Source organism: Boleophthalmus pectinirostris, unplaced genomic scaffold (assembly GCF_026225935.1).
Source record: "Boleophthalmus pectinirostris isolate CB_2022bp ecotype Guang Dong unplaced genomic scaffold, ASM2622593v1 HiC_scaffold_22, whole genome shotgun sequence".
NCBI classification, from domain to species: domain Eukaryota; kingdom Metazoa; phylum Chordata; class Actinopteri; order Gobiiformes; family Gobiidae; genus Boleophthalmus; species Boleophthalmus pectinirostris.
Genome location: NW_026571190.1, coordinates 25,319,439 through 25,345,223, shown reverse-complemented (window position 1 = coordinate 25,345,223; position 25,785 = coordinate 25,319,439). Strand labels below are relative to the sequence as shown.

At 36.8% G+C, this 25,785-nt stretch overlaps 3 protein-coding genes across 6 annotated transcripts in view; all 3 read left to right on the top strand.

The window, feature by feature from the left end:
• The window catches only part of LOC110172671 (bMERB domain-containing protein 1-like), a 122,839-nt gene that overhangs the window by 368 nt on the left and 96,686 nt on the right, over positions 1–25,785 (top strand). For 2 of the 3 annotated variants that reach the window (XR_008632790.1, XR_008632791.1), the window contains exons 2-5: positions 3,291–3,411; positions 4,559–4,632; positions 4,824–4,938; positions 6,597–7,095. Coding sequence is in view for 1 of the 3 variants with exons in the window: in XM_020938579.2 (XP_020794238.2) it covers positions 3,291–3,411; positions 4,559–4,632; positions 4,824–4,938; positions 6,597–6,667; positions 7,289–7,401 (494 nt within the window). In the remaining 2 variants the exon portion in view is untranslated. Of the gene's footprint in view, positions 1–3,290; positions 3,412–4,558; positions 4,633–4,823; positions 4,939–6,596; positions 7,096–7,288; positions 8,302–25,785 lie in introns of those variants that run through there. The other variant, XM_020938579.2, reaches the window with a different exon arrangement.
• si:dkey-45d16.4 (trichohyalin) lies at positions 11,948–15,006 on the top strand. Its single transcript, XM_020938474.2, has 7 exons — positions 11,948–12,075; positions 12,627–12,749; positions 12,839–12,980; positions 13,056–13,164; positions 13,526–13,610; positions 14,015–14,212; positions 14,290–15,006. The coding sequence occupies exons 1-7, from the start codon at positions 12,039–12,041 to the stop codon at positions 14,415–14,417; spliced, it is 822 nt and encodes a 273-aa protein (XP_020794133.2). The 5' UTR covers positions 11,948–12,038; the 3' UTR covers positions 14,418–15,006.
• Positions 15,109–23,974, top strand: LOC110172566 (phosphoribosyl pyrophosphate synthase-associated protein 1-like). Of its 2 annotated transcripts, XM_020938451.2 has the most exons (11): positions 15,109–15,721; positions 16,380–16,432; positions 16,511–16,577; positions 16,820–16,992; positions 17,534–17,649; positions 17,740–17,795; positions 18,591–18,736; positions 19,906–19,947; positions 22,556–22,626; positions 22,714–22,860; positions 23,521–23,974. In XM_020938451.2, exons 1-11 carry the CDS (start codon positions 15,564–15,566, stop codon positions 23,677–23,679), a joined length of 1,188 nt encoding a protein of 395 aa, XP_020794110.1. In that variant the 5' UTR covers positions 15,109–15,563; the 3' UTR covers positions 23,680–23,974. The 2 variants fall into 2 exon arrangements, with proteins under 2 accessions (XP_020794110.1, XP_055013712.1); XM_055157737.1 differs by lacking the exon at positions 19,906–19,947.

The window sequence follows — 25,785 nt, the reverse complement described above, 5'->3', positions numbered from 1 at the left end:
ATTGTAAGAATGGCAGATTCGTGTCAGGTAAAAAGTTAGCGTGGAGAAAAGGTTTTGTAAGAAAGATGTGTGATACGTAACCATGGTTGTAATATTGGCATCAGGTTTACAATTATCGTTCATCAATAGCCTACTCACAAAATGTATCAGTCTTTTTTATATAAAGTTAATTAGGAGGCTTTTTTATGATTTATGTTGAAAGTTGCCTTGTATTAATCTCTATCACTCGCCATGCCCATGTTAAAGCTGCACTGTGTAACTTTTCCAATAGAGGGTCCACCACCTTTTTAACTCCTTGTTGTTTTTCCCTGAAATGTTCTACCATATGGCATTTAATTTAACTATCCCCATGGAGACAAGCAAGCCACATCACCAGGCGAAGTGACAAGTCGGGCCTGTGGAGAAGTGGATCCGCTCACAGAAACAATGCATCTTTTGCAATAGTTTTGAGAAATAAAAACAGCTGTAATTGAATAAAGATATATTTGTTTAATGTCATACTGTGTAACGTCCCAGGCAAAGCAATAACATCGCCATGGAGACAAGCTGATGGCAAACCTGAACCAGAAAAGTTACACAGTGCACCTTTAAAACTGTAAAACTAATTTCCATTTTCCGTATGATAATAGCTGGTTGTATTTACAGAAGTTTGTGGTCCTGCATTAGACTAACTATAGTAAGGCCTGCCAAGATAACACATTTGAACTGTGATTTACAGAAACAGTAATACTGAAACAAAACCAAATACTGAATTATCTATTCTAATTTCTGAATGTGCAATATTTTAAAAAGCACAAGCTGCAATAAATATATAATGGAATGCAATACCTAAGTAATTAGATGATATATTTTTAGCTCATAACTTAAACTTCTACAGCTGACATGTTACCATTTTCAGAAAAAAATACCAAAAATTACCACTAGTACAAAGAAAAAAAGTATTCATGTCACTATAAATATTACCCTCCAAAAATGATTGTTCCATCCGTCATGTATTGAAGTATAAGCATGGTATTTATCGTGATAGGACTAATTATAATATTTCTGTAAAAGTGATTCTACAAAAGCAAAGAGTGAAGGGAAATGAGGAAAAGGAGGAGAGCATGAGAGTGTACTGGTGATGACTCATGCAGGTACAGTGATGGAGACACACAGAGCTGCTGCAGCATTGTCTCCAAAAACTAAGCTCACCTCTGATAACAGCACTCTGCAGTCTGCACTTTAACACCTGGTCCATCTCCTCTAGCATCTTGTCTGTTAAGGAACATTTTTTTTCACCCCCTGATTGAAGAAAACACTATCAGTAGTCACGTAAATTATAAGCGATAAATATACTGTATGTACATCCGCTTTGAGCCTATAGTTGGAGAGAATCCAATACAATCCATACAACTGTGGCCATTAGACATGTAACAGCAACATCAATAATCCAAGGACTGGCACAGAGATGTCCATGGGTTGCACAATGACATAGCAATTAGGGATGCACCGATTCAGCTTTTTCAGTTCCAATACCGTAATCAGTACTTTGGCTTTAAGTATCTGCCAATACCAATATTATAATAATCAACCAATATTAAGACAGAGACTGAAATATATTTTATTTCCTCTAAACACAAATGACATATGGTAAAAATAACCCAATGTGTTTTACCACTGTTAATTATCATTTTAAGTAACTACAAAACAGCTTTGAAAAAGTAGTACATAGTCTTATTACACCAGTTTATAACTAAAATGTGACATCAGCTGAACCAATATTTTGGAACCAATATCTGATCCAGGAAAAGTTTAAATATTGACACAAATATCTGATAGCGGCATCCTATCGGTGCCTCCATAATGGCAATTAACAATTTAAAACAAAATATCTTATGAAAACTCCTGAAACTGTTGCCTAGGAAGGTGAAATTATGGATACATAAACAATACCTCGTGATTCATAAGTTTAATCTATACTATGGGACATTCTAGACAAAGCCATCACAATTCCATGGAGATAAGCAGGTGGCAGACCCTCCACTAGAAATATTACACAGTACATCTTTAAAGTCACTATTTCCAACCCTAACAGAGGTGACAGGTGCACCCACCCAAGAACACATTAAGGACAAACTCCACTCTGTATTCACCAGACCAGAAAATCCACTATTCTACCTTTACTGTCCTTGAAACTGTTTTTTTCTATAACAAAGCAGCCAGCGGTACCAAGAAAGCACAGTCACTTAAAATGTAATTAATGCTTGACACGTGCTGCAATGTTCTGTTTTTTAGTTTTGAAGTTCCTCCTTTGCTCTTCAGCCCTTCAGCAGTGTCTGACTAGAATAAATATATTTCCACTCTAAAATCACATAGGTTCTGCCCAAGACTGTATCCATGACTATAATACTTATTAGCTTTGGCGATAGGTACTTTATTATATTTGTAGATAGTTCAAGAAATTAGAGTAGAGTTACACTTTGAGGTTACCACACAAAAATCTTAACAAGAATGTTGCTACCAGTGTGCTACTTGAGTGTATGTGTGGTATTTTTCTTGGAGAACAAGTTAATTACACTGCATTATCTTCTGTCACAGACTGGCAAGCCATAATTGAGGCTTTTGGTGGTAGTAGTTTCGTGACTTAGCTAAAATGTTCAAATCATATTATGCTATGCTGTTCGAAATGGTCTACATTCATACCTTATACAATACAATAATTCTTATTATAACCTTATGTTATGTCAATCACTATTTCATCTGTGCACTTCCCCTTACAACCTCTTGTATATACAGATATATTTGTATTATATTACATGTCCAGCTACTGTGTCCAAATAATTTCCCTTGTAATTTCCCCAATAATGTGGCCATTATCCTTGTCAAAGCCTGACCTCATCAGATCTCAGAAGCTAAGCAGGTCTGGGCCTGGTTAGTACTTGGATGGGAGACCTCTGGGAAAATCAGGTGCTTCAGTGGGGCACCAGTGGTAAAAAACTGTCATTGTGTCCTTAGGCAAGACACTTCACCCACACTGCTTCGTATGAAAATGGTGTGAGTGTTGTTGTTTGTCTGAGGCACTGATGGGGCAGATTGACAGCCTCACTTCTGTCAGTCTGCTCTAAGGCAGCTGTGGCTACAATAATAGTGTATTGAATGAATGAATAATGCACCAAATTGTAAAGTGACTTTAAGAGTCTTAAAAAGCTCTATATAAGACTAATGCATTATTAATAACGTTTGTTTAAGTTTAAGTCAGTAAGTCTAAGTCTATTCAGATGAGGAGCAGTAACTTTGTATTTTTGTTTCAGAGGATGATGTGGTGTCCATGGCTGATTCCACGGTGACAGTGGATGACATCGAGGGAGAGTTGTATAAGATTGAGCGCATCAGGGACGTCCTTGTGAGGAGGGAGTCAGAGCTCAGATACATGCAAGTCCTACTGTCTTATCTTTAATATCATCAACACTCAGACCAAATACAGGCCTAACATGAGCACTTACAAGGAACTGATGGGTAAATAACAGGTTGCAAGATGTACAAATACTAAAGGTCCTGTATTATACAAAATTGACTCTTGTGAGTTTGAAGCCATATTAGAATTTTGTTACCTGGAGTTGTGTTGTGGTTCATTCACACATCTTTAAGTAAACTTTTGTTATTAATCTGTCCACTTCTCTAAAGATCAGAATACTCAGACCATCCTTATGATGTCATGTAGTGGTAGTTTGTCGTAGTTAACAGCTACCTTTTCCTTTAACAGAGATGGCAATTCCAGGAATTAATTCAAATGATTTTAGTGAGGATGCATGGAGTGCTTCCTGTATTGCCACATGACATCACCAGGTGGAACAAAATGTTTTCCGTCTAGTAGAAGAATTCAACCTAAATATACAGGGACTGTGTGTGAATGAAACAAAACACATCTCTTGGTATGTTTTTGATGGAGAAACATGATACCATAGATCATAAAATAGTGTGATGTCGACCCTTTGAAGTAGCTATGTCACCTGGTACTCATTACTATACACCTACACATCAATGAATATGTAAGTTGACTGGTTTCTCAAAAAACATCCCAGTTTTGGTCTCTTTTTCTGCCTTATTTCAAATTAAATTGCCATTTGGCTGTGCTATTATGACTAATGGGTGGATTTTTATTCATTATTTTGTTTTTTCTTCAGCAATCTGGCACTTACAACCAGGAGTCAGAAACATGCATAGAGTCAGAGACTGTTATTGAACTTTTTGTTACAGTTATGGCTATCAGTTATTAAACACTCAAAAGAAAAAAAATAAAATTATGTGTGATCTAGCTGTCATTGTTCAGATATAAAACTTGTCAAAAATGTGGCCTCTCAGGCCCTCTCTTCCCATTTTCAGTCGTGAGTTGTGTCATTGAAATCAAAAGCCTGTTACAGTGTTTCTCACCAGGAGGATGCCACTGAGATTGCTTCTTTGAAAAGACATTCATCCTGATTTCACTTTTCTTTAAAGTCTAGATTTCACCCTTTTTAATATTGTATGAGGTCTTTGCTTTGTTGACGTTACTCAGTGCATGGCTCTTATGTTCTTCCAGGATGGATGACATACAGCTGTGCAAGGAAATTACTCGTTTGAAGAAAGAGCTGCACAAATTAGTATCCATACCAGGTATTGCGCTCTCTCTCACTATTAAGAGTAAAGCTTTGGTTGAATTACTGCAGCACATACAGGCTTGTTTGAGAGAAAATGTATCCCTTTCCCAGGGGTTTATGACATGGCAATTTTAAAATTAAAAAGCTGGACAGTTTTTTGTAAGTGACACTCAGTCTGAAAGATTTCTTTTTCTTTTTTTTCTGTAGATAATGATAAGTCAAATGAGGATCGTCAAAAAGAGGAGGAGCTTCTGCAGCAGATCCATAAGCTGGTGGAGACCAGGGACTTCCTGGTGGATGATGTGGAGTTTGAAAGACTCAGGTGAATTACGCCAGTTATGGTCGGTACAGATGTGTTGTAACAATATCCAAATCTCATGGTATTGCGCCTCACTCTGTTATAAAACTGTGGGCAGGTAATTTCTTTGTTGGATGCGCTATAATATGACAGACATGAATATTGTGTACGTTCATTACATTTATGTGTGAGATATCCCAGTACAATATAATTTATAATCCTAAATATTGAGTTTTGATTTATGAATTTAATGTTGTTACCTCCTCAAAAACATACAATGAGTTGTGTTTTGTTTCATTCACACATGTTTATGTAACCATTTGCCATATGCTCTGTTCCACCTTATGATGTCATGTAGTGGTAGTTTTCAAGTTCGCAGCTACCTTTTTGTCTTTATTTCAGTAGAAATTGGTCATTCCAGGACTGAATTCATCCAAATGATTCATGTGAATGTGGTTTGTGTGTTAAACATGTGTGAATGAAACAAAACACTACTCCAGGTATGATTTTGACAAGGAAATAGCATTATAACATACATCAGAAAATAGCATAATATGGGCCCTTTAAGGAAATGCATAGAATTTGCCAGGGTAGAACATTTGGCAGAAACCAGAGCCACTCTTGTATATTGTCTGTGCTGCATACATTTAAAATAATTTCACCCGTATGTCATATGTTTTGAGCAGGGGATCACCTTTAAAATGAATACATTGCACGACAAACCACCAGTGTAGAGCAGTTAAGACTCATGACAAATCACTACTAATATTTTCAAACACTTGAGAAAATGCAAACCAAAGGCAGTTTTTCCCAGTTGCAGTACACGTGAACAGAACTCAGAGTTAGTGTGAGTGTGCAGAATCCCACAGGGCTGATGGGGGACCAGAACACGGTGCAGACTAAAGAGAAGAAAACCTTTAATCATTCATTGCAAAAACACTGGATTTTGTACGTGTTTAAATTAATCATCCTTCATTCATACAACAAAACAAACCTTTGCAGACTTGAAGCTTTATTTTGTACTGAATAATGCTGTCTTGGTTGAACAGATCAGTGTGATTCTAGTGTTGCAGAGCTCAAAAGAGAAAATCATCAAACACATTTTTTCCTTTAGGTTTTTCCTTTGCAGAGCTCAGATTCAAATGATCCTCATCATATTCAATATAACTCCTTGTTCTGTAGGAGTTATTATATTAAGTCTTTTCTTCTTCTTGGCTTTGTGGCTAGCAACTAAAACCATGGTAACTTTGCACAATTGGAACCTACGATGCACAGTATATCACAATATTCAACTTTTTTTACACACCCGCCAGCTCTGCTTCTTCTCTGTTCCCAAGTCCCTGTGTTTCTAAATTCACCTCATTCATAGACATTAGTTTAGGCTCCATTTGAGTCATTTTCAAAGGGATATTTTCCATTGAATTGTTAATTGCTATGGCAACTGTGCTAATTTTTTATCATTTGGAAACCCATCAATCGTCTCAGTTTGTGCGCCTTTCTTTTAAATCTTATGAATCCCATCATTGCATTGTATTGTCAAATTAGTATGAGCGCAGAGAATGCATTAATATGAGTGCAGAGAATATTACAAAAGAATCCTAATATATTTCTTATGCTTTATTAACAATATGACTGCTACTATATTCAAAGCATGACTGTCTGTGCATATGTAAATTTTACAGGGAAAAGGAGGAGGACAAAGAAATGGCAGATTTCCTCAAGTCCAAATTCAGCCCCAGAATTACCAGCACAGGTAACTTTTAACTATAGAGCTTGGGATCAAAAACCCCGACCCAAATGTTCATAGAGATGCATTAACCAAAGCAATGTAAAAATATGTGAATGAACACTAAGTTTAGTATTTAGTATATTGAAATCTAAATTGGTTTAAAGGTCCTATATTACACAAAATGGATTCTTGTGAGAGTTAAGACATGCTATAATGCTGTTACCTCCTCAAAAACATACCTGGAGTTGTGTTTTGTTTCATTCACACATGTAATGTAGAATCCTAGTTTATGAAGCTGGAGATTTCAAGTCAACAGCTACCTTTTTTGTTCAGTAGAGATTGGCAATTCCAGTGAAGAAATTATCAAAATGATTCTAGTGAAGGTGTGTGGTGAGGACACAGTGGAGCACTTCCGGTATTACATGTGTGAATGAAACAAAACACAACTCCAGGTATGTTTGATGAGGAAACAACATTATAACAGATCAGAAAATAGCTTAATATGGGTCCTTTAAAATTAGGCCAATGGACAGTTCTATGAGATGACAAAACAAACCTGAGCCCTACTACTGAGTCATCACTTTCTTGTGTCATTTTCAATTTCTTGTGTTTAAGATCACACATATGCTTTTTATTCTTCCATAGGTATACCAAGACGCCATGTCCCAAACAGGGCCCAACAGTCTTCCTCGCCTTTCACTAAAACTGGACTGACTCTGCTGAAAGAGTGCTGTGGATTCACCTGCTCTGTAATGTAAAACACTGATGAAACTGTTACTGGATTAAACCTTTGGACTTCTACAGTTCCTTTAAGGCAACATTTAAAGGTGTATTATGTAACTTTTCTGCTGGAGGGTCCGTCAAATGGTTTTCTTCATAGAGATGTTATTGCTTTATTTGGAATGTTTCACAGTAGAGTATTAAACCTATTTCTATCTTCATGGAGACCAGACCAGGTAGAGCTGTTTAATGTCCATAGAAAGAAGCAGGTCACCTTTCACCAGAAAAGCTACACAATGAACCTTTAAGATAACTATGAAGAGGTGGACAACATGGGCATTATTCTATGTGCAGCAAAATGCATTTGTTTTTGTTTCGCACAAGTTTCTTCTGGTATTTGCTCATTAAAAGTTGCTGCTGACATGCTGCAAGACCCTTATAATTAGCTGCAAGGAGATAACGCAAATGGAAGTGACAGTCTCAAAGTGCAGAAACTCAGTGGTGACTTGGCTTCGTGTTCTAATGGGTCTGGCCTTTGTGGGGGCGAAAAAAGAGAGACTAAACTAAGACATTTCTCAGTAGCCTATATGTGATGTTTTTGTTCAATATAAATGTTGATGTATTTCAGGTATGGAGAAATTGTGCTTCAGTTTTGTGTCTGTTCGAATCGAATATTAAACTCAGACTGTTCCACCTCTGTGACTTCAAAAAGCCTTTAATATGAAACTGTTTCTTAATGAGCTCTGGTTGCAGTTCTAAACACTCTGTTCAACTAAATACAGATCGTACATTACATTTTATTTGTAACTGTATTATTAAATCACTTGTAAATGTTATTAAAGTATCAGATGTTGTGTATTATTTTACTTCATGGTTTGACATGGGCAGCAGATTTGACATACATAGAGGTAATTTCATGACAGCTACACACTAATCATACTGAGCAAGGGCCAAAGCCTTATTTACACATGGTTATTTATTATCTAATTAATAAACAACATTTTATTTTTTATGTTGAAACAGTCAGAGAAATGTGTCCTTATGGCATAAATTGGACATGTCAAACTCAGGCCTGGGGGCCAAATTTGACCTGCAATATAATTATATTTGGCCTGTGAGATCATATCAAATATGTATTAGAGCTGGCCCGCCAGCTACAGATAGACTATCAAGACATTATCTATTTAAAATGTTGTTATTATTTTATAATATGCTTGTCCTGGATTCAATGTTTAAGCAAAGCTATGATTAAACATTTATTTTAATAAGAAAAGGTTTCATATTACATATCAAAAGAAGAGAAAACATGTAGATGTTGTTGAACATTTTCAATAAGTATTTACTTTGGCTCGTGACTTAGTCCCAGTTTTTAATTTTGGCCCTCTGTGAATTTAAGTTTGACACCCCTGGTATAAATTGTCCTTACTTGTTGGATAGAATTGTGTGTATTATTGACAAAGATAGAAGGATTTTGTTTTTGGCTGGTGTATAATTTTGTGTATATATAACAATTTAGGCCCTATCCCAGAAAAACATGAAAACCTCTTACATGCATTAAAATAAATTGTTTACATCTTAAAGGTCCTATATTACATAAAACTGACTAAAATCAAAAACATACCTGGACTTGTGTTTTGTTTCATTCATATATGTTTGAGTAACACTTTATTATTAGTCTTTCTACAACTCCAGCTCTCCAGAACTTTTTACCTTTAGTTCAGTGATTGGCAGTTCCAGAGCTGAAATTATCCAAATTATTCTAGAGAAGATGTATGGAGTTTAAAAATACAGCACACACAACTTCTGGCATGTTTTGATGAGAAAACAACATTAAAACATAGATTAAAAAATTGTGTATTATGGGCCTTTTAATATGTTGTTGAAAGCGCCCATACACCTCTCCACAGATTCTATAGGCTACATGTTTTTCTGCACACACCCAGGACTTGTAGATAAAACGGCCACTCTGATGGGTTCTTGTATGTTTCCAGGAGGATGGGTCACTATGGCAACCTTCTACACCTCATGTGTTTACACAGAAATATATGGGATCACAGAGTTCATGCAAGGCAGATGTGTGACAGAGCATGTACAGAATAATGTGGCTTTGGGTTTTTTCATGTCGGGTATGTGAAAAACAAATACCCATGCAGTTTTAAGGAATTCTTTTCTTAACATTACAGCGTTGGATCATGTAGCTGTCCAGAGCTGGTGTCCTGGAGGTTTAGCCATACCTGTACTGGATGAAAAAAATATAATATTGAATTTAAATAACAAGTATAATGTTTGTTTGTTTGTTTGTTTGTTTTTATAAATCTCTACTGAACAAATGGTAAAAGCTGTTAACTTGAAAACTACAATTTCATGACATCACAAGTTGGAACAGGGCATTCTGAGCTTTAGAGAAACAGGATTACTCAAGCATGTGTGAATGAAACAAAACACAACTCCAGGTATGTTTTTGATGAAGTAACAACATCATAACATGTCTGAAATCTCACACAAATAAAAACAAAGACGCAAACTAAAATAAAGAAAAAGAAGAAAAATGAAGAAAAAATTGGCACACATTCACCCTCTCAACACTGAACTAAAAAGTAATTTCATCTTTATACACACACACACACAAACAACAAAGAGTTAGAGGAGTCTTACCAAAAGGCACAAAAACATCAGGGACAAAGTTTGATTAATCAGTAGGCAAATGTTATAATTGACAGCAACACCATTTTATCAGTTTTGAATTTTTGCCACAGGCTTTTAGTCATGTCAAGTGCAGCTTTCCCATCTGCCTTTGAAAAATATTTTATGGAGAAAAAATGGTTGTAATGGTTGACTTGAAGTTGGGGGGAAGGGACAGCTCTTAGGGAGGTCCTCTCTTCCACTGTGAGTCATCCTGTGTGATGCTTCGAGTTCCCACAAGGCCAGAGCTCAGTGAACGTCACATGAAAAGGCCATGTCTGTCAATAATGCAGTATATGAAGGCTATAGTGTGCGTTCCTGATTTTGCATTTTTGAGACTTATGAAATGTGTTTGTGTGTGCCACTGAGGAGGATAGTTCATAGTCTATAGGCGCTCCACAATGGCTAAGTGGTAGCGTCACATTCAGCAGATGACAAGGCTTTGTTACTATGGTTACAGTGGTTTGATGGTATACTGGTTTCATTTAGTAACTCTGTCTGATTCAGTGGAATGCTGAGCAGAGGGGTATTCACTTTGCTTTAACATAATATCAATAATATAAAATACTCAATATTTCAAATGCAAATATCTATTACTGCAAGTCATGCAAAATACAACATTTAACTTATCTCCATGGAAACATGCAAGAAGTGACTCCACTCACCATAAGAATGCATACGTTTCAACATATTTTGAGCTATAAAAAACGTAATTGAGTAAATGTATATAAGATAAGATACCATGACGCCATACCATTCCAGGCCAATAAATTACACCTCCCTAATGATGGGCCACACACTGGAAAAAATTACATAGTGCATCTTTAAAGACTTGTATGTTTGCTAATGTTATGGAAAACCCCCCCTTTCTTAATTCACTTTGCTGAGTCTGTTGTGGACATAAAACAAAGAGAAGGTCTTGTGTTTACATTATGGAAGTGGACTTTACAGGCTATTCATTTTGCATTTTTATCATATATGTGCAGACCTGCTCATTCGTGACAGATTGATGGTCCCTGAGCTGGTAATGAGAGAGGCAGTAGTGCTTTACCATAAAGTCTGTGCCTCCCTAATGCAGGAAATACTGATAATTTCCTGTCTTTAAAAAACAACTCTGAGTCACGCTCCAATCAACCTCCCTTTCCTCCTCCGTGAGTGTCACTTCTGCTCCTCCAAGCTTTTGGCTACAGGATGTCTCTAATACATGTTTAAAGATGCAGTGGTTGTGCTCTTGTTTGTGTTTTTCATTAATTTTAGCAGAACTTAAAGTCAAAACAATTAATATTAAAACTAATTCAGTTTTTTTAATAGTCTTTTTTCCCCAGAAGAAGTATTGATAGCCTATTGAACTGGTCACGCTTTAGTTCAACTGAATTCAATTAGGCAAGTAAGTGCATTGTGTATGATGATCATTCTTATGGATTTTTATATATAGTTTCCCCCCTCTGGTGTCACTGCTTGTTGTGCTGATAGTCTTATAGACCTACAGACATGGCATGTATATTCAGTTAATTAATTCATTACGCAACGGTTGGAGAATGCAATATTTATGCTTTATTTTATATGTTGTTCCCCTCCCGTGGTTATTGTCTCGTTCATCAGATTCTGACTCATTTGGGGCTTAACATCAGATTTACATTTTCATGTATTTTTTTAGATTCACATTATTTTTTCTTTATCTAGCCTATTACTACAATTTAAACGATGGGAGAGAGACCTCTAAACTATTCCACATGCATGCCACTGTATGGTAGACATGCAGACTGTGTGGTATTAACGCGACTGAGCACAGCAGAGGACCGTACAGTCAATGAGAGGGCCAGCACAGTAGCTCTCTGCTTCTATCTAGTGGTCACCTGCCCGAATTACAGCCCGGAACACACAGCAGTACCAGGCTTTCCGCCAAGTTGAGTCACACGTCAGTAGGGAACCTGTACGTGTGCGCGGACGTGTGCAGCACGTCGTGCGTTTCCCGGATGCACCAAACACTAACATGGATCGAATAGTGATGGAAGTTCCGATCAAGAACGGTGAGGAGTACAAGTAATTGTTAATGCCACAGCTTTTCACCACACTCATGAACCGCTATAACGTGACCTGCGTGACCAACGGGCCCGCGGCGTAACTAGTCCAAACTGCGACCCACGAGCTCGTCTAGTACGCCTCGCCAGCCCAGCCTGTCCTTTGTAGGTTTCAACCATGTGATGTTTGATTAAACTCGGGGTTAATGCTTGCAAACTGCAGCTAAAGGCTTTAGTGGAACTTCTATTCACAAGTCACGACTTCGCCTTACCCCAATGTTGTTATGTGCCCTGGGTGAGAAACAAAACTCTGAAATTTAGCCAAACAACAAGCTCTGGCTGGAGTGCAGAAATAGGTTTTAATGTGGTTACTTGAAGTAGAATGGCACCAGTGGCACACTCACTTTACTAATCCTACAATAACTGCTTACTGCGCATGTAGGCTACAGACTGTGGCATTATGATGATCAGTGGAGCCTTGTTTTTAGAGACATCACCGTTTAGATCTAGAGTTTTTACAGAGCTATGCCGAATAAAGCGCCTTGGTCATGTTCCCTCAGAGTTCCCCCTCACAGGCCTATCTACAACTCAAAGAAAGCGCCAGGTTCGATTCTCCGCTCGCCATGACATTCTTCTTCTTAGGGAAGTGATTGCACAGAACCCATTTGCCTCCAAAGAATCAGGTATTTACAGAGTAATTTCCAGAAATAACTGCTCTAATGTGATATATAAAAGAAGGTCAACATATAGGATGATGTTTATATCGTACCAGGGAAGATCTGGGCCCGTGTGGGGGAGATCATCACTGCTGCTCTTCAGGATGAGAGCTTTGAGGTGGATGCTCGGAGGTGCAGGGAGAGGACCATGCTGCTGCTGGACTACTACAAGAAACAGGATTTTACCAGTCTGCGGAGGTGACCTTCTCAGACCTTCAGTTTGATGTTATGATTAGAGTTTAGGACCAAATGTGCGTATGGTTTTGTCTTCAGGTTTGGCTCAGAGAGGTTGTATGCCCAAAAAGAGGATTTGTTACATGAGGTTCTGGAGCTGGAGGCTGAGAGGGGAGCTGTCATCAGTGGGGACAGTATAAAATATCAGGTAAATATACAAATATTTTTATGTTTATAACCCTGCACACAGAAGTTAACATATTTTTCACACCTCAGAATGAATTTAATGTTATTTGCAGACATGATCATTATAGAGAAGATAGCTAAACATATGTATTAATCTGTGTTATTACTATGTTGTTCATTGTTATCATATGGTGCATTTTCTGGTGGTCTTGCTTCTCTCCTTGGGGACGTTATGTCTTTGTCTTTGGAATGTTCCACAGTATGGCATTAAATTTGTGTATATTTCATTTATACAAAGAAAACAAAAACAAGCTTGCCTCTCCTCAGATTCACCCTCTCAAAGTAAGGCCAACCAAACTTTACTTTTCTGATTGTGATTACAGGATGAAGAGCTGAACAAGAGGGCCATAGAGGAACTCACACTGCTGGAGCAAGAAAAACCTACACTGACACACACAACTCATGCAAGTAAGACACTCAGCCTGATTTAAAACAATCAGAAATACAGAAGGACCAACACATTCAGAAACAGCCTACTAATTCACCCTATTAATACAAAAGGAAAAAACTATGGAAGAAATAGAAACTTATGAGTCTGACACAAATCCAAAATTACATGTTCTGTAAACTATTTGATAATTCATCAAAGTGGAATCAAAACACAAACCAAACCTATACATCTGTACGGTATCATTGTTTTATGTTTAATCATGGGTATTATTGTAGCTGCTGTATACACAAATACTTTATTCCCTTTATTTTGCAGGCTTCTCAAAACACAGTTGTTGATCTTGTGGTTGCATATCTGGTCACATCCTTAGTAACAATGTCACAAACCAATAACTATTCATATTCTGCTCGGTGCCTCCTAGCCGATGGAGAGGAGGAGCACGAGGAGCTGGCGGAGCTTTCGGCGCTTTCGGCTGCACCAACTGCCAAGCGTCCGTGCCAGTGCTGCTGCCAAACCTACTCTGAAATTCTCAGTTTTCTGGAGAAACGCTCTGAGTCCGAGCAAAGGCTGAGAGAGGAAGAACTCGCCCTGCGTCGTGAGGAGCTGGAGATTCAAAGGAGTATGTGTCTGTATGCACTGTATTTGACTGTGTATTTGTATAATAGTATCATGACAAATTTTCATATTACTTTTTAGGTAAGATTGCTTTAGAAAGAGAACGTCTGGGATCTGAAAGACGAGAACGAGAACGCAGATTTGAGCTGGAGAGCCAAGAGAGGCAGGTTATTCTGGATCTGCTCAAGGAGAAAGTGCTCAAGAGTTAATACAACTGTTCTACATTCAATAAATGACTGTGTTATTTAATTATTACAAGAGAGACAGGGTGCTAAAAGGTGTGGTGACCTAGTTATGACAATAACAAATCCACAATGCAAGGGCTTGTTTTAAAGTAATAAAACGAACAGTAGATGCTGAACAACTTAAATGATAGACATTGACTTGAACATTTAATTACATTTTCAAGAGGTGGGTACTGGGCAGTTACATTTAGTTGAGTAACTTATTAATAAAAGTACTTCTCTGAGTAGTTTTCAGACCCTGTACTTTTACCTCTACTTGAGTAATATATTTCACAGTAACAGTAGCTTACCATTGGGCTACTTGGAAAATTGTTTTGGGTACTTGTTTGGATATTAAATGATTTTAACATTTGTGTTTATGCACCTCTCCTTTGGATGTAATAGTGTTTTTTTTGTTTTTTTTTTTTTTTTTTTTTTTTTTTTTCATTTTTCTTGTTCTCTGCCCTTTTGTCCTTCCAATAGGCTATATGAAATTCAATGTGCAGAAACGACTGATTGTTCTTGTTTGTATTGTATAGTAATGTAAATAAAATACTAATTTTGAGTTTACAAACTTGTGTGGAGTAATAATCTGTTTTCCTGATGGTGATTGGTCCATTGGTCTCTATCACGTCTTCTCTGATTGGCTGTTGTTTCACCAGTTCTTCCTGCTCCTCCATCCAATGAGCGCGTGGTCGCGTTGCTCTGCTGCTATTGCTGTGCTACAAAGTTCACAGTTGGCCCGTCTGAATGTAATTCTCTAAAGTTATTCTCTTTCAAGTCTGATTTTTAACCTGCTCGCATCATCAAAGCCTCACGCGCGGACTGGGGACTGGAGATAAACCCGCAGGAAACTAAACCTTGGAAATGTTGTCGAAAGTACGCTGGTCTTTTTCCGTTCCCCGATGTAGTTGTGAATTTTTGGCATAATTTCAAGAAGAGCGTCTTTGTTTTCTCTACTGGACTTGTCTCCGATTGCTTTGTGCTTTTGATCCATCGCCTTGGAATTTCTTTTTTACTTTCTCAAACTAGCAGGCGTATATAATCTTACTTATTTAACTGGAATATCAGTAGAAATATCCGGACAACTGTAACTAAACGTTACATTTCTTGCTCTTCTTATTGAGCAACATGCCCATTAGGCGTTTTGGGGGTCACAAGTCTTTGGTTTCTCATTCTCCTAAACTGTCTTATGGTTACACCAAAATGAATATTTCAAAGAGTGGCTACCGCGTGTTTTCTGCCAACTCCACCACCGCGTGCACTGAACTGGCCAAGAGGATCACAGAGTAAGTGACAACCAACTTCACATGTGTAATAAGACAACTGTTACAGCACAGGAATAGCAAGTAATATTAAGTTATTTTATTCGTACAGGTGGGCTACGAATACGGCTATATTTGGAGTTGCATAAGGATATAAAATAGTAAACAGAGGATTTGAATTTCCGTCTTAACATTTCACAAACACAATAGATTAAATAATCGACTCTTGGTAATGTTTTTCTGGGACAAGTACTAATAACATTCCTGTGGACTTGTGGTAGAGTAAACTGGGTGAGGCTGATTTAGGCTGGTGGATGTTGCTCTGCAGGATCCAGGCTGCATGTCAGGACAAAGGCACCCAGCCAAATTTAGCTTGATTACAAACAAGATTTCTTCTTTCTAGGATTTATCTTAAAGCCCTGCTGTGTAACTTTAGCCAAAAAACTAACAGTAACAAAATCATCTCCATGCTGTTTTTCTGGTCTAAAGGATGTCCTCCACCTGCTTGTCTCCATGGAAAAGTTGTCCCAATGGGCTATAGCCCATTGTAAGACATACACTTTTCCATCTCCATGGAGAATATTCCAAAGCCTGGTTTCAACTTCCTATTTCCATATGCAAACCCCAGAAAGTTCTACTGTGTTGTTTAATGATTTTTATCGTATATATGTTGTGTCCACAGGCGGTTAGGTGTTGAGCTGGGCAAGTCTGTCGTATACCAAGAGGCAAACAGAGGTGAGCTCATGTTTTTTGCATAGTCACTGCAAGTCATATTTGTGGCCTGATATTATATTTATCTGTGGTTCTTTGCAGAGACTCGAGTAGATGTGAAAGAGTCCGTCCGGGGGCAAGACATTTTCATCATTCAAACTATTCCAAGGTGAGACTCAGTTCTAACTTTAGAAATATTCTATGGATCTTGTTTTTTTTATTTTTTTTATTTTTTATATCTTTTAATACAATAAAAAATAGCAGGTTACATAACACAATGACCTGTTTTTAGTCCCTTTGTTTGCTTTTCTGTCTTCAGTAGGTGATGTGTTTGCTCATCCAGTATGTTGATGACCCCAGGATACATAACACATAGAGATTTAACAGGCTTTTATAATCCATGTTTTTCAGGGATGTAAACACTGCTATAATGGAGCTGCTCATCATGGCATATGCCCTGAAGACATCCTGTGCCAAGAACATTATTGGAGTTATTCCTTACTTTCCATACAGCAAACAGTGCAAAATGAGAAAGAGAGGCTCCATTGTTTGTAAACTACTGGCTTCGATGTTGGCTAAAGCTGGTAAGAGCCAAAAGAACACATTATTCTATGAGTGTTAAAGGCCCCATATTACACTATTCTGATTTATGTTTCCTCATCAAAAACATACCTGGAGCTGTGTTTTGTTTCATTCACACATGTTTAATACACAAACCTTCCATGTTTAGGGGAGGTATTCACTCTGTTCCACTTTGTGATGTCACGTGGAAATACAGAAAGTGTGTTTTAAACTCCATAAACATTCACTAGAATCATTTGGATAATTTCCACCCTGGAATTACAAATCTTTACTGAACAAAAGGTATAAGATATATGTTAACTTGAAAACTACAACTTGATGACACCACAACACGGAACAGAGCATTTTGAGCTTTGGAGATGTAGACAGACATAATAAAGGATTACTCAAACATGTGTAAATGAAACAAAACACAACTCCAGACTTCATATTTTTGATGAGCTAACAACATTATAACATGGCTTAAAGATCACAAGAGTCCATTCTTTGTAATAGGACCTTTTAATGCGAGATCTGTCATTTTATGCTGTAATTTGTATTCAGGTCTGACTCACATCATTACCATGGACCTTCATCAAAAGGAAGTTCAAGGCTTCTTCAGCTTTCCTGTGGATAACCTGAGAGCATCACCGTTTCTCATTCAGTATATCCAGGAAGAGGTGGCAGTGTTTTAATGAATCTTTATATTTTATTGAATGCAAATATGATATATGAATGCAAAAATAAATGTTATGTTTTTTCTTTCAAAGATCCCTGATTATAGGAATGCAATTATTGTTGCCAAGTCCCCTTCCTCCGCCAAAAGGTAAGTAATCCAAACACACAGTGACGTTTTGAAACCATACAACTTTTATTATCACAAAGTGTTTACTGCATTATTATATATATTTTTTGTCTATTGTTTCTGTTAAGTTAGTTGCTTAATTTATGAGTAGTATAGTAGAAATATATTTGCTTAATTGCCTAAAGAGAAAACATGTACAGCTCAAAATATCAGCAGTTTGAACTGTACACCAAGAAATGTAATCTGGACATACTGTATTTTGCTATACGTATTATTCCATAATTTACACAAGAATTAATAATCATAGCTTATTTAGATATATTTTAGGTATAATTACAGGAATATCACCCTTTATGTCACTACACTTATTTCTTTGAATGTGCAAGTTGGACAATAAGACCACTGGTGAATTGGCTCTATGATTATGGATAACTAATCTTTTCTATTGCTGTTCACAAATGCACTGCATAACAGTTCTAGTGGACAATCCTCCACCTGCTTGTCTCCATGGAAATATTATTGCTTTGTCTAGAGTGTCACAGTATATATTAAGCCTATCTATCACAAGGGAGACAAACAATAGAAACAGTCGGAATGAATAAATGCTAGATCGATATGTTTAATGTTTACCATGGAGCATTTCTGGGAAAGTAATAACATCTCCATCAAGACCATAAACAAGCGGACCCTTCACCAGAAAAGTTGCGCAGTGCACCTTTGTTCAAATACATTTCCAAAACCTTCATACTCTGCAGTCCACACTTTTCTTCCTGTGTAACATTATCTAATACGTGTCTTTTCCCATTTTTGTCTCAGAGCTCAGTCGTACGCAGAGAGACTGAGACTTGGCTTGGCAGTGATGCATGGAGAGGCCCATCACTCAGAGCTAGACATGGCTGACGGCCGCCAGTCCCCCCCCCTCTCCCGCACCAGCACAGGGCACACTGGCCTCGAACTGCCTGGTGAGACACATGCAGATAATTCTAATCCTGGTCAAAATATCACTTGTTTATGATTTCTCCCGGTACAGAGATTTGAAACAGTCATAATATGTGACAAACCTTTTTTTGAAGGAATGTGCATGAAGCCACTATCTCATATGTACACAATTTTATATCAAGTAAAAGCCTTTCCTTTTGGAGAATAATATTAAATGTAGACCAGTCACAATAATTACTACAGTGATATGTTATTCTGAAATTTATAGCTGATAGTATTAATGTTTTTATTATTATTTTTTAAATCGATACACATTTAAAAAAGGATTTACTGGGAATACCCTTGTTTTTGGTTTAGTGAATAAATTATTATTATTAATCCTGATATTTTATGTAACAATATAACATCCAAATTTGGTATTGGGAAAGACCTTGTTAAATATATCTGACTAAAGTTGAAATACCAGATGTAAGCATTGTTGTTGATCATAATGTTGTGTGTACATATGTGTGATGTTTAAGGTTATTTTGGGGTTTGTTTATTAAAGGTCCTATATTACGCAAAATTCACTCTTGTAAGCTTTAAGCCATGTTATAATGTTGTTACCTCCTCAAAAACATATCTGGAGTGTTTGAGTTTCCTTATTAATAGTGTGTCTACATCTCCAAAGCTCAAAATGCTCTGTTCCACCTTGTGATCTCATGAAGTTATATCGGCAATTCCAGGGCTGAAATCCTCTAAATGATTCTAGTGAAGGTGTATGGACAAAGTGGAGAATTTCCTGTCTTACACATGTCATCTCGAGGTGGATCAGAGCATTTCCTGTCTGAGAAAAGAACTCAGCCTAAATATGCAGGGTTTGTGTGTTAAACATGTGAATGAAACAAAACAAAAGTACATCGTGTTATGTTTTTCATGAGGAAACAACATAACATAGATCAGGAAATAGCGTAATATTGGCCCTTTAAGACCAGCTGCAGTGGGTTGAAGAGGTGCTGAAATACTGCCAGTGCTACCTGACACAAGTGTTTTTTCTCCTCAGCCACATCCACTTTCCACCTCATTTCACCCACTTCCTCCTCAGCAGTTTAAGCTGTCTCTTGCTTTCTGCCAGAGTCTCCTCACTGTCTTCTTTTGTCACTTTTATGTGTTTGTCTTCTTAATTTATGTTTTATTATCTTTGCTTCCACAGGCATCAGACATCAGATCCCTTTCCCTGGGATAGAGCTCCCAAGTATGATTACTATGGCTGAATGCTGCCCTCTGGTGGTTGTGTGCCTCCCTGCATGAACTGACCGAATAAGTTCTAGATTCAAATTAATTTTCAGGAAATCAAAAACGATACAAATGCATGGGCATACTGTTTCAAATCTTTTTTAATTTAACATTGCAAAGTTTATTATTTCAGTCCTATTAAAAAAACTAAATTGTACAGCTTGTAGAGTCCGTACATGCATCATATTTCAAACACTGGTGCTTAATGTAATTAGTTTTTGTACGATACTTTAGTTATTATTTGAACCATTAGTGTATTTTCATATATTAAAGTATCAAATCTATTCTAGTTTGCTCCTTACAATCATGTAGGAGCGCAACATAGGCCTGTCACGATATGTATTATTGACTTATTGGTCAGTACAAGACAGATGGGTGTCAATATTTATTGAATTTATCTAGTATTTTTTTGTTTTGTTTTGTTTTTGGTAATTATTTCTATACAGAAAAATCCCACACACCGTCTTACTTGCAAACTGTGAAATTTATTAGGACAAACTGTGCAACGTTTCGGCACTAGGCCTTCGTCAGGCCTCCAACGCACCCGTCTCTAGTAGTTGATGTGCGAGGCTCTCATTCTCTCATCTGGTAATTATTTCTGCAATATGATACAAATTTAGCTGTAGAAGCTTGAATTATGAACTAAAACTACATTTATTTAGAATTCAGAGTGGATAATTCTGCTTTAGTTTGGCTTCAATATTATCCTTTATCATCTTCTTTAGCAATATATCTCATTTAAAGATTTATCGTGACAGTATCGTGATGGTATTGATATTTTGTTGCTGATGTCATCAACATTCGCTGAGGATGTGATGCTAACTGTAGGCTCTGCTCTGTCTGTGGCTTTAATCAGTTCTTTTTTAGTGTTAAAATAAAGCAAATTACAGTCACAGGCTATCTAGCATTAGTTTTTCAGTTACTCACACTCACCATTTTAACACCTAAACAGGACCATGAATGCTTGTATTGATCACAAGCTCCTAAAAATGTGTTGCTTAAATCTTTCTTGTATTTTCAGATAATCTTAAAACTTTTTTGACAGTGTTGGCTAATGTGTCCATTGTGTCACCATGGTAACTCCTAAACATTCCACTATTAGAAACACACATGGAACACCCCCAGCGTTATGTCACTGCAGAGTATCAATAACATTAGAAAGATGAACAGTCCACAGCGGCGTAGGCGTACTCATCAGTGTCCATTCACTGCACCTCAGTTTGTTTGTATTTGCTAAGACGGTACAAAAAGTTTTTTACATTACATCATCTTAGTTCAAAGGCTGCGTACTTGAAGTGGTAGCCCTGAAATTGCTTGTTCTTGAATGTAACTCTTACTTGCCCAATAATTGAGTTTGATTTGCGATTTGTTTACATCCATATCCTTATGTAAAACGTTGGGAGGTGTGCCTGTTAAAGTTCTGAAAGATGCTTTGCTGCTGTGTGAAGGTGATGGCTTGGTCAGGGCTTCATGTTGCTGGAGTCCTGATGAGTGTGCTGGGATCTGGACCTGGGTCGATTGTTAATTATTAAAAACCTTTGAATCATATAATATTTGTCACAATGAGAAATTTATGCACAACTTTATCAACATGCCTGAAATTTATGGTGTGAAGGGTCGATCCTGGTCTGGTGATTTCAAATATATTCTAATTTACACATCTACCACAGAGTTTAAACATATCGCTGTCCACCAAGGTGCACTATTAGGGATGTAACGATATCCAAATCTCTCGTTACGATGTTATCATGATATGCATCTCACAGTACGATATTTATTGCGATATTTTGGAGAGGCTGTTATAATTGTAGATAGGACACATTTTTGCTTTTAAAATACCGTGACAAGATTTTGTTGTGAATTATTACTGTCATAATCTCAAGAATTCAAGTAAAAAAACATATTACTTCATATTGTCTGTGCTGAAATGAATCATGGGATATGTAGTTCCTGATGTTTATTAGATATTACTACTAGAAAAAAATTTATTTAAGCATAGGAACTTCAAGGAACAATTTGATATTATTGTGAGATTTTTGACTGTTTGATATCATAATATTTCTGTTATTGTTACATCCCTACGCACTATGCATCTTTTTGATAGTGGGTCCATCCCCTGCTTGTTTCTACGCATATGCCATTGCTCTTCCTGGAATGTTCCACAGTATGACATTAAACATTTTATATTTATTCAATTGCGTGTGGTTTTATAGCTTGAAAAAAAAGGCATTCTGACTGTGAGCGGGATTGCCTCTACATAGATTTGCCCTCTGTCTATTTGGTCTCCATGAAGATAGACGGGTTTAATGCCATACTGTGAAACATTCCAGACAAAGCAATAACATCTCTTCACCTCAAAAGTTACACAATGCATCTATAAAGATTTCTGAACCACCTGGACAAAATTGGTTTCGAACACATTTGTGGTAGCTGGGTAAGTGTAGCTGGTTTGCATGACTTTTGCAGGTTTTGACCTAATTCCCAATCAATTTATAATTTCTTTGTCCTCATAAGAGTAATTCTCCATGAATATTTAATTAACTTTTTACAATTTGCTCCCTTTTCAGTTATGATGGCAAAGGAGAAACCACCAATCACTGTTGTTGGAGATGTTGGAGGCCGGATTGCTATTATTATTGTAAGACGATACACAAGTCATCTTTTCTTAGTATAATGTTTTGTTTTTTTTCATTCTTGTGTTGATCTTGCCGTGTTTTTTTAATAGGATGACATTATAGACGATGTGGAGGACTTTGTAGCAGCAGCTGAGATCCTTAAGGAGCGAGGAGCCTATAAGATTTACATTATGGCAACACACGGGCTGCTGTCTGCGGAGGCTCCCAGACTCATAGAGGAGTCTGCCATAGATGAGGTATAATTATGATGGTGATATTAGGAGTTGCATAAAGCCTCACAATTACCAGTACATTCAACAAGCTGAATAGGAAATTAGGACCAAAGTACTGCCTGTGCTCAAATTGGCCATCAGCACGAGGAAACGGCTTTTACAAGGTTTGTGGACTTTTCAAAGATGCACAGAACAGCAACAATGAGCAATGGCACACATTTGTGCTTAATGCCTTTTTGTTGCACATGTTGTTACACAATTATGTCTACTTTAAAATACAGAGTTACAATATATTTTCTTATTTTCTTATAAATTTATATTGTATGTTCTGTATTTATTTTATTTTATATACATTTTCTTAAATAGACAGCAAAGTCACACAAGACAGCCACCAAGCCACCCCCTCTCCTCACTCATCACATACAAAATTACACACAAAAAAAACAGTGGGCATACAAACATAAACAGGCAGTCATAGTCAAGATGTTCCAAAAAGGTGTCCACTTCTGTTTGAAGTCCAATCATTTCCCCGTATTGAATGGAGAATCTTTACTTTGTAGCAATTTTTAGCATTTTTTCTTTCCTTTTTTATGCACTGACTGATTTTAATTTTGTACTAACATACAAAAGACAAAACACTACAAGCACCATGCTTTCACACTCTAACCAATGTTCTTTATTTAGGTTGTGGTGACCAACACTGTTCCTCATGAGATACAGAAGCTGCAGTGTCCCAAAATCAAAACTGTGGATGTGAGCATGATCCTGGCAGAGGCCATTCGCCGCACCCACAATGGAGAGTCTATGGCCTATCTGTTCCGAAACATCGCTGTGGATGACTGAGGCAATGCATGCTCTGATATTCCTCTGTTTACACTGCATGACCAAAGACACAAGGACCAACCACACAGCTCCTGTATGTTTATGTGAACACAAAGCCATGTTTCAAGCATTTAATCTTTGACCTGAAATCCAACTTGTTTCCTGTTAAAATAGAATGGTGAAAGAGCACTCACAAAAATTATCCTTTGTACTAGTAATTCTAAAACAATTTAACTTTTTCCCACAGTATTCTGATTTGTCATAATAGCACCTGTATTCATTAAACTACTACTGTTTGCCCTTTATTGCATAGAAAGTGACTTCTTTCTTGTATAACAATATGCACTACTACACTGCATATATTCATTTAAAAGGTATTGGCTTGCTGTGGCACTAAACTGAATATTTCAGAATAAATTCACTAAAGTCAGTGTTAAAGGCTAAATGCAATCCACTTTATTTATATAGCACATTTCATAAACAAAACCGTTTCCAAAGTGCTGCACAATACAGATAATACAATAGGATTATATAATAAAGTTCTATTTAACTCCACTAGTCCTCGTTAAGACAATAAAATAAAACTAGTAAAATCAAACAAGAGTAAAATTACCAGTAAATAAAAAGGTATGTATTTTCTATCAACACTAAATGTAATGAATTTCCTTCAGGATCAATAAAGTATGTGTGAATGTATCTATCTATCTAAACTGCACTTAGTCTAACAGTTCACATTTGGTTTGGACAATAGATGTAAATGTCATAGATATTTCTGGCTCAGACTCTAGACGCTGCACCATCTGACAGGTGAGTTTCAGTCACGGTTTCAGTCACAGTTCTTTCATACATCAGAGAGCCCATTGTTCAAAAAGAGGAATCATCTTTACTTCTCACTTGTCAGTTTGTTACTCTATATAATTGTGTATGATTACTTTAAAAACATTCTAGCTCTTTTTCTTTTTTTTTTTTGAGAGTTATATTTTAAACAGTGACTCAGTCGGCATGGCCTGACTCAGTGCCATGTGACGTTTTTGTGTTAATTTTATTCCACAACACAGAAAAAATGCTTCACTGTAGCAGCCCACATGGCTTCCCATTTTAGCATAACTTTGTAAAAGCTGAACTATTCTAACAAAGCAAATGCACTGACTACTTACATTTGAGTACATTTTATCTCGATGTAATGAGTCCTTGACCCTGAACTTGTTCCAAACGCCTCAGAGCTCATATTCTGCTGAGGAGCTTTGACCAAGTCCAGCAACAAAGACCAATCCAAAAAATGTCCCCTCAAAAATCCTTATGGAAAAAAATCCAAATAATCAAAGAATAAATTATAAGAGAAAATTATACGTAGACTTGTACACTATCTCTTTCATGACTGAGCTTGCTTAACCTGTCCCCTTTTGAAAATGAACTGAAGTGTGGAAGGTTGTTTTAAATGTTGAAACTGAAAGAGGAACTTCTCAAACGTTTTTGGTCCACTTCCCTAAATGATAAATTCAAAAACCTGGGTCAGTGTACTCTTGATGGATGACCAAACTAGGTTTATAGATAGATTATTTATTTTATTAATTTCTTCTATAGACAGATTAAATACAGTTTAGGTGTAGATTCAGTACACCTAATGTATTAATAAAAATAAAACTTCTACTGTATTTTAACTTTTTATCTTTTTAAACTTCAGATTTCATATTACAATCTTGTTACCTTCTCAAAACATACTTGGAGTTGTGTTTTGTTTTTTTTGTTTTTTTCACACATGTTTGATTAATTCTGCGTTATTAGTTTGCCTACATTTCCAAAGCTCAAAATGCTCTGTTCCACCTTGTGATGTCATGAAGCTGTAGTGTTCAAGTTAACAGCTCCTTTTACCGTTTGTTCAGTAGAGTTTGGCAATTCCAGTTCTGAAAATATCCAAATGTTTCTAGTGAACATATATGGAGTTAATAAACACAGGGGAGAACTTCCTGTATTACCTCATGACATCACAATGTGGAACAGAGTGTTTTCCTTTTGAGAAATTAATGTAGCCTAAATTTACAGAATTTGTGTGTTAAACATGTGTGAACGAAAAAACACAATTCAAGTTCTATTTCTGTTGAGGAAACATAGCATAGGTCAGAAAAA

Bases quoted from the DNA above. Each gene is read 5' to 3' on its own strand.
- LOC110172566 (XM_020938451.2), top strand. From the start codon at position 15,564: ATGCCCATTAGGCGTTTTGGGGGTCACAAGTCTTTGGTTTCTCATTCT. The intron at 16,578-16,819 runs GTGAGACTCAGT...CATGTTTTTCAG, and splicing joins ATCATTCAAACTATTCCAAG to GGATGTAAACACTGCTATAA. The intron at 22,861-23,520 runs GTATAATTATGA...TTCTTTATTTAG, and splicing joins AGGAGTCTGCCATAGATGAG to GTTGTGGTGACCAACACTGT.
- si:dkey-45d16.4 (XM_020938474.2), top strand. From the start codon at position 12,039: ATGGATCGAATAGTGATGGAAGTTCCGATCAAGAACG. The intron at 12,750-12,838 runs GTATTTACAGAG...ATATCGTACCAG, and splicing joins ATTTGCCTCCAAAGAATCAG to GGAAGATCTGGGCCCGTGTG. The intron at 14,213-14,289 runs GTATGTGTCTGT...ATTACTTTTTAG, and splicing joins GGAGCTGGAGATTCAAAGGA to GTAAGATTGCTTTAGAAAGA.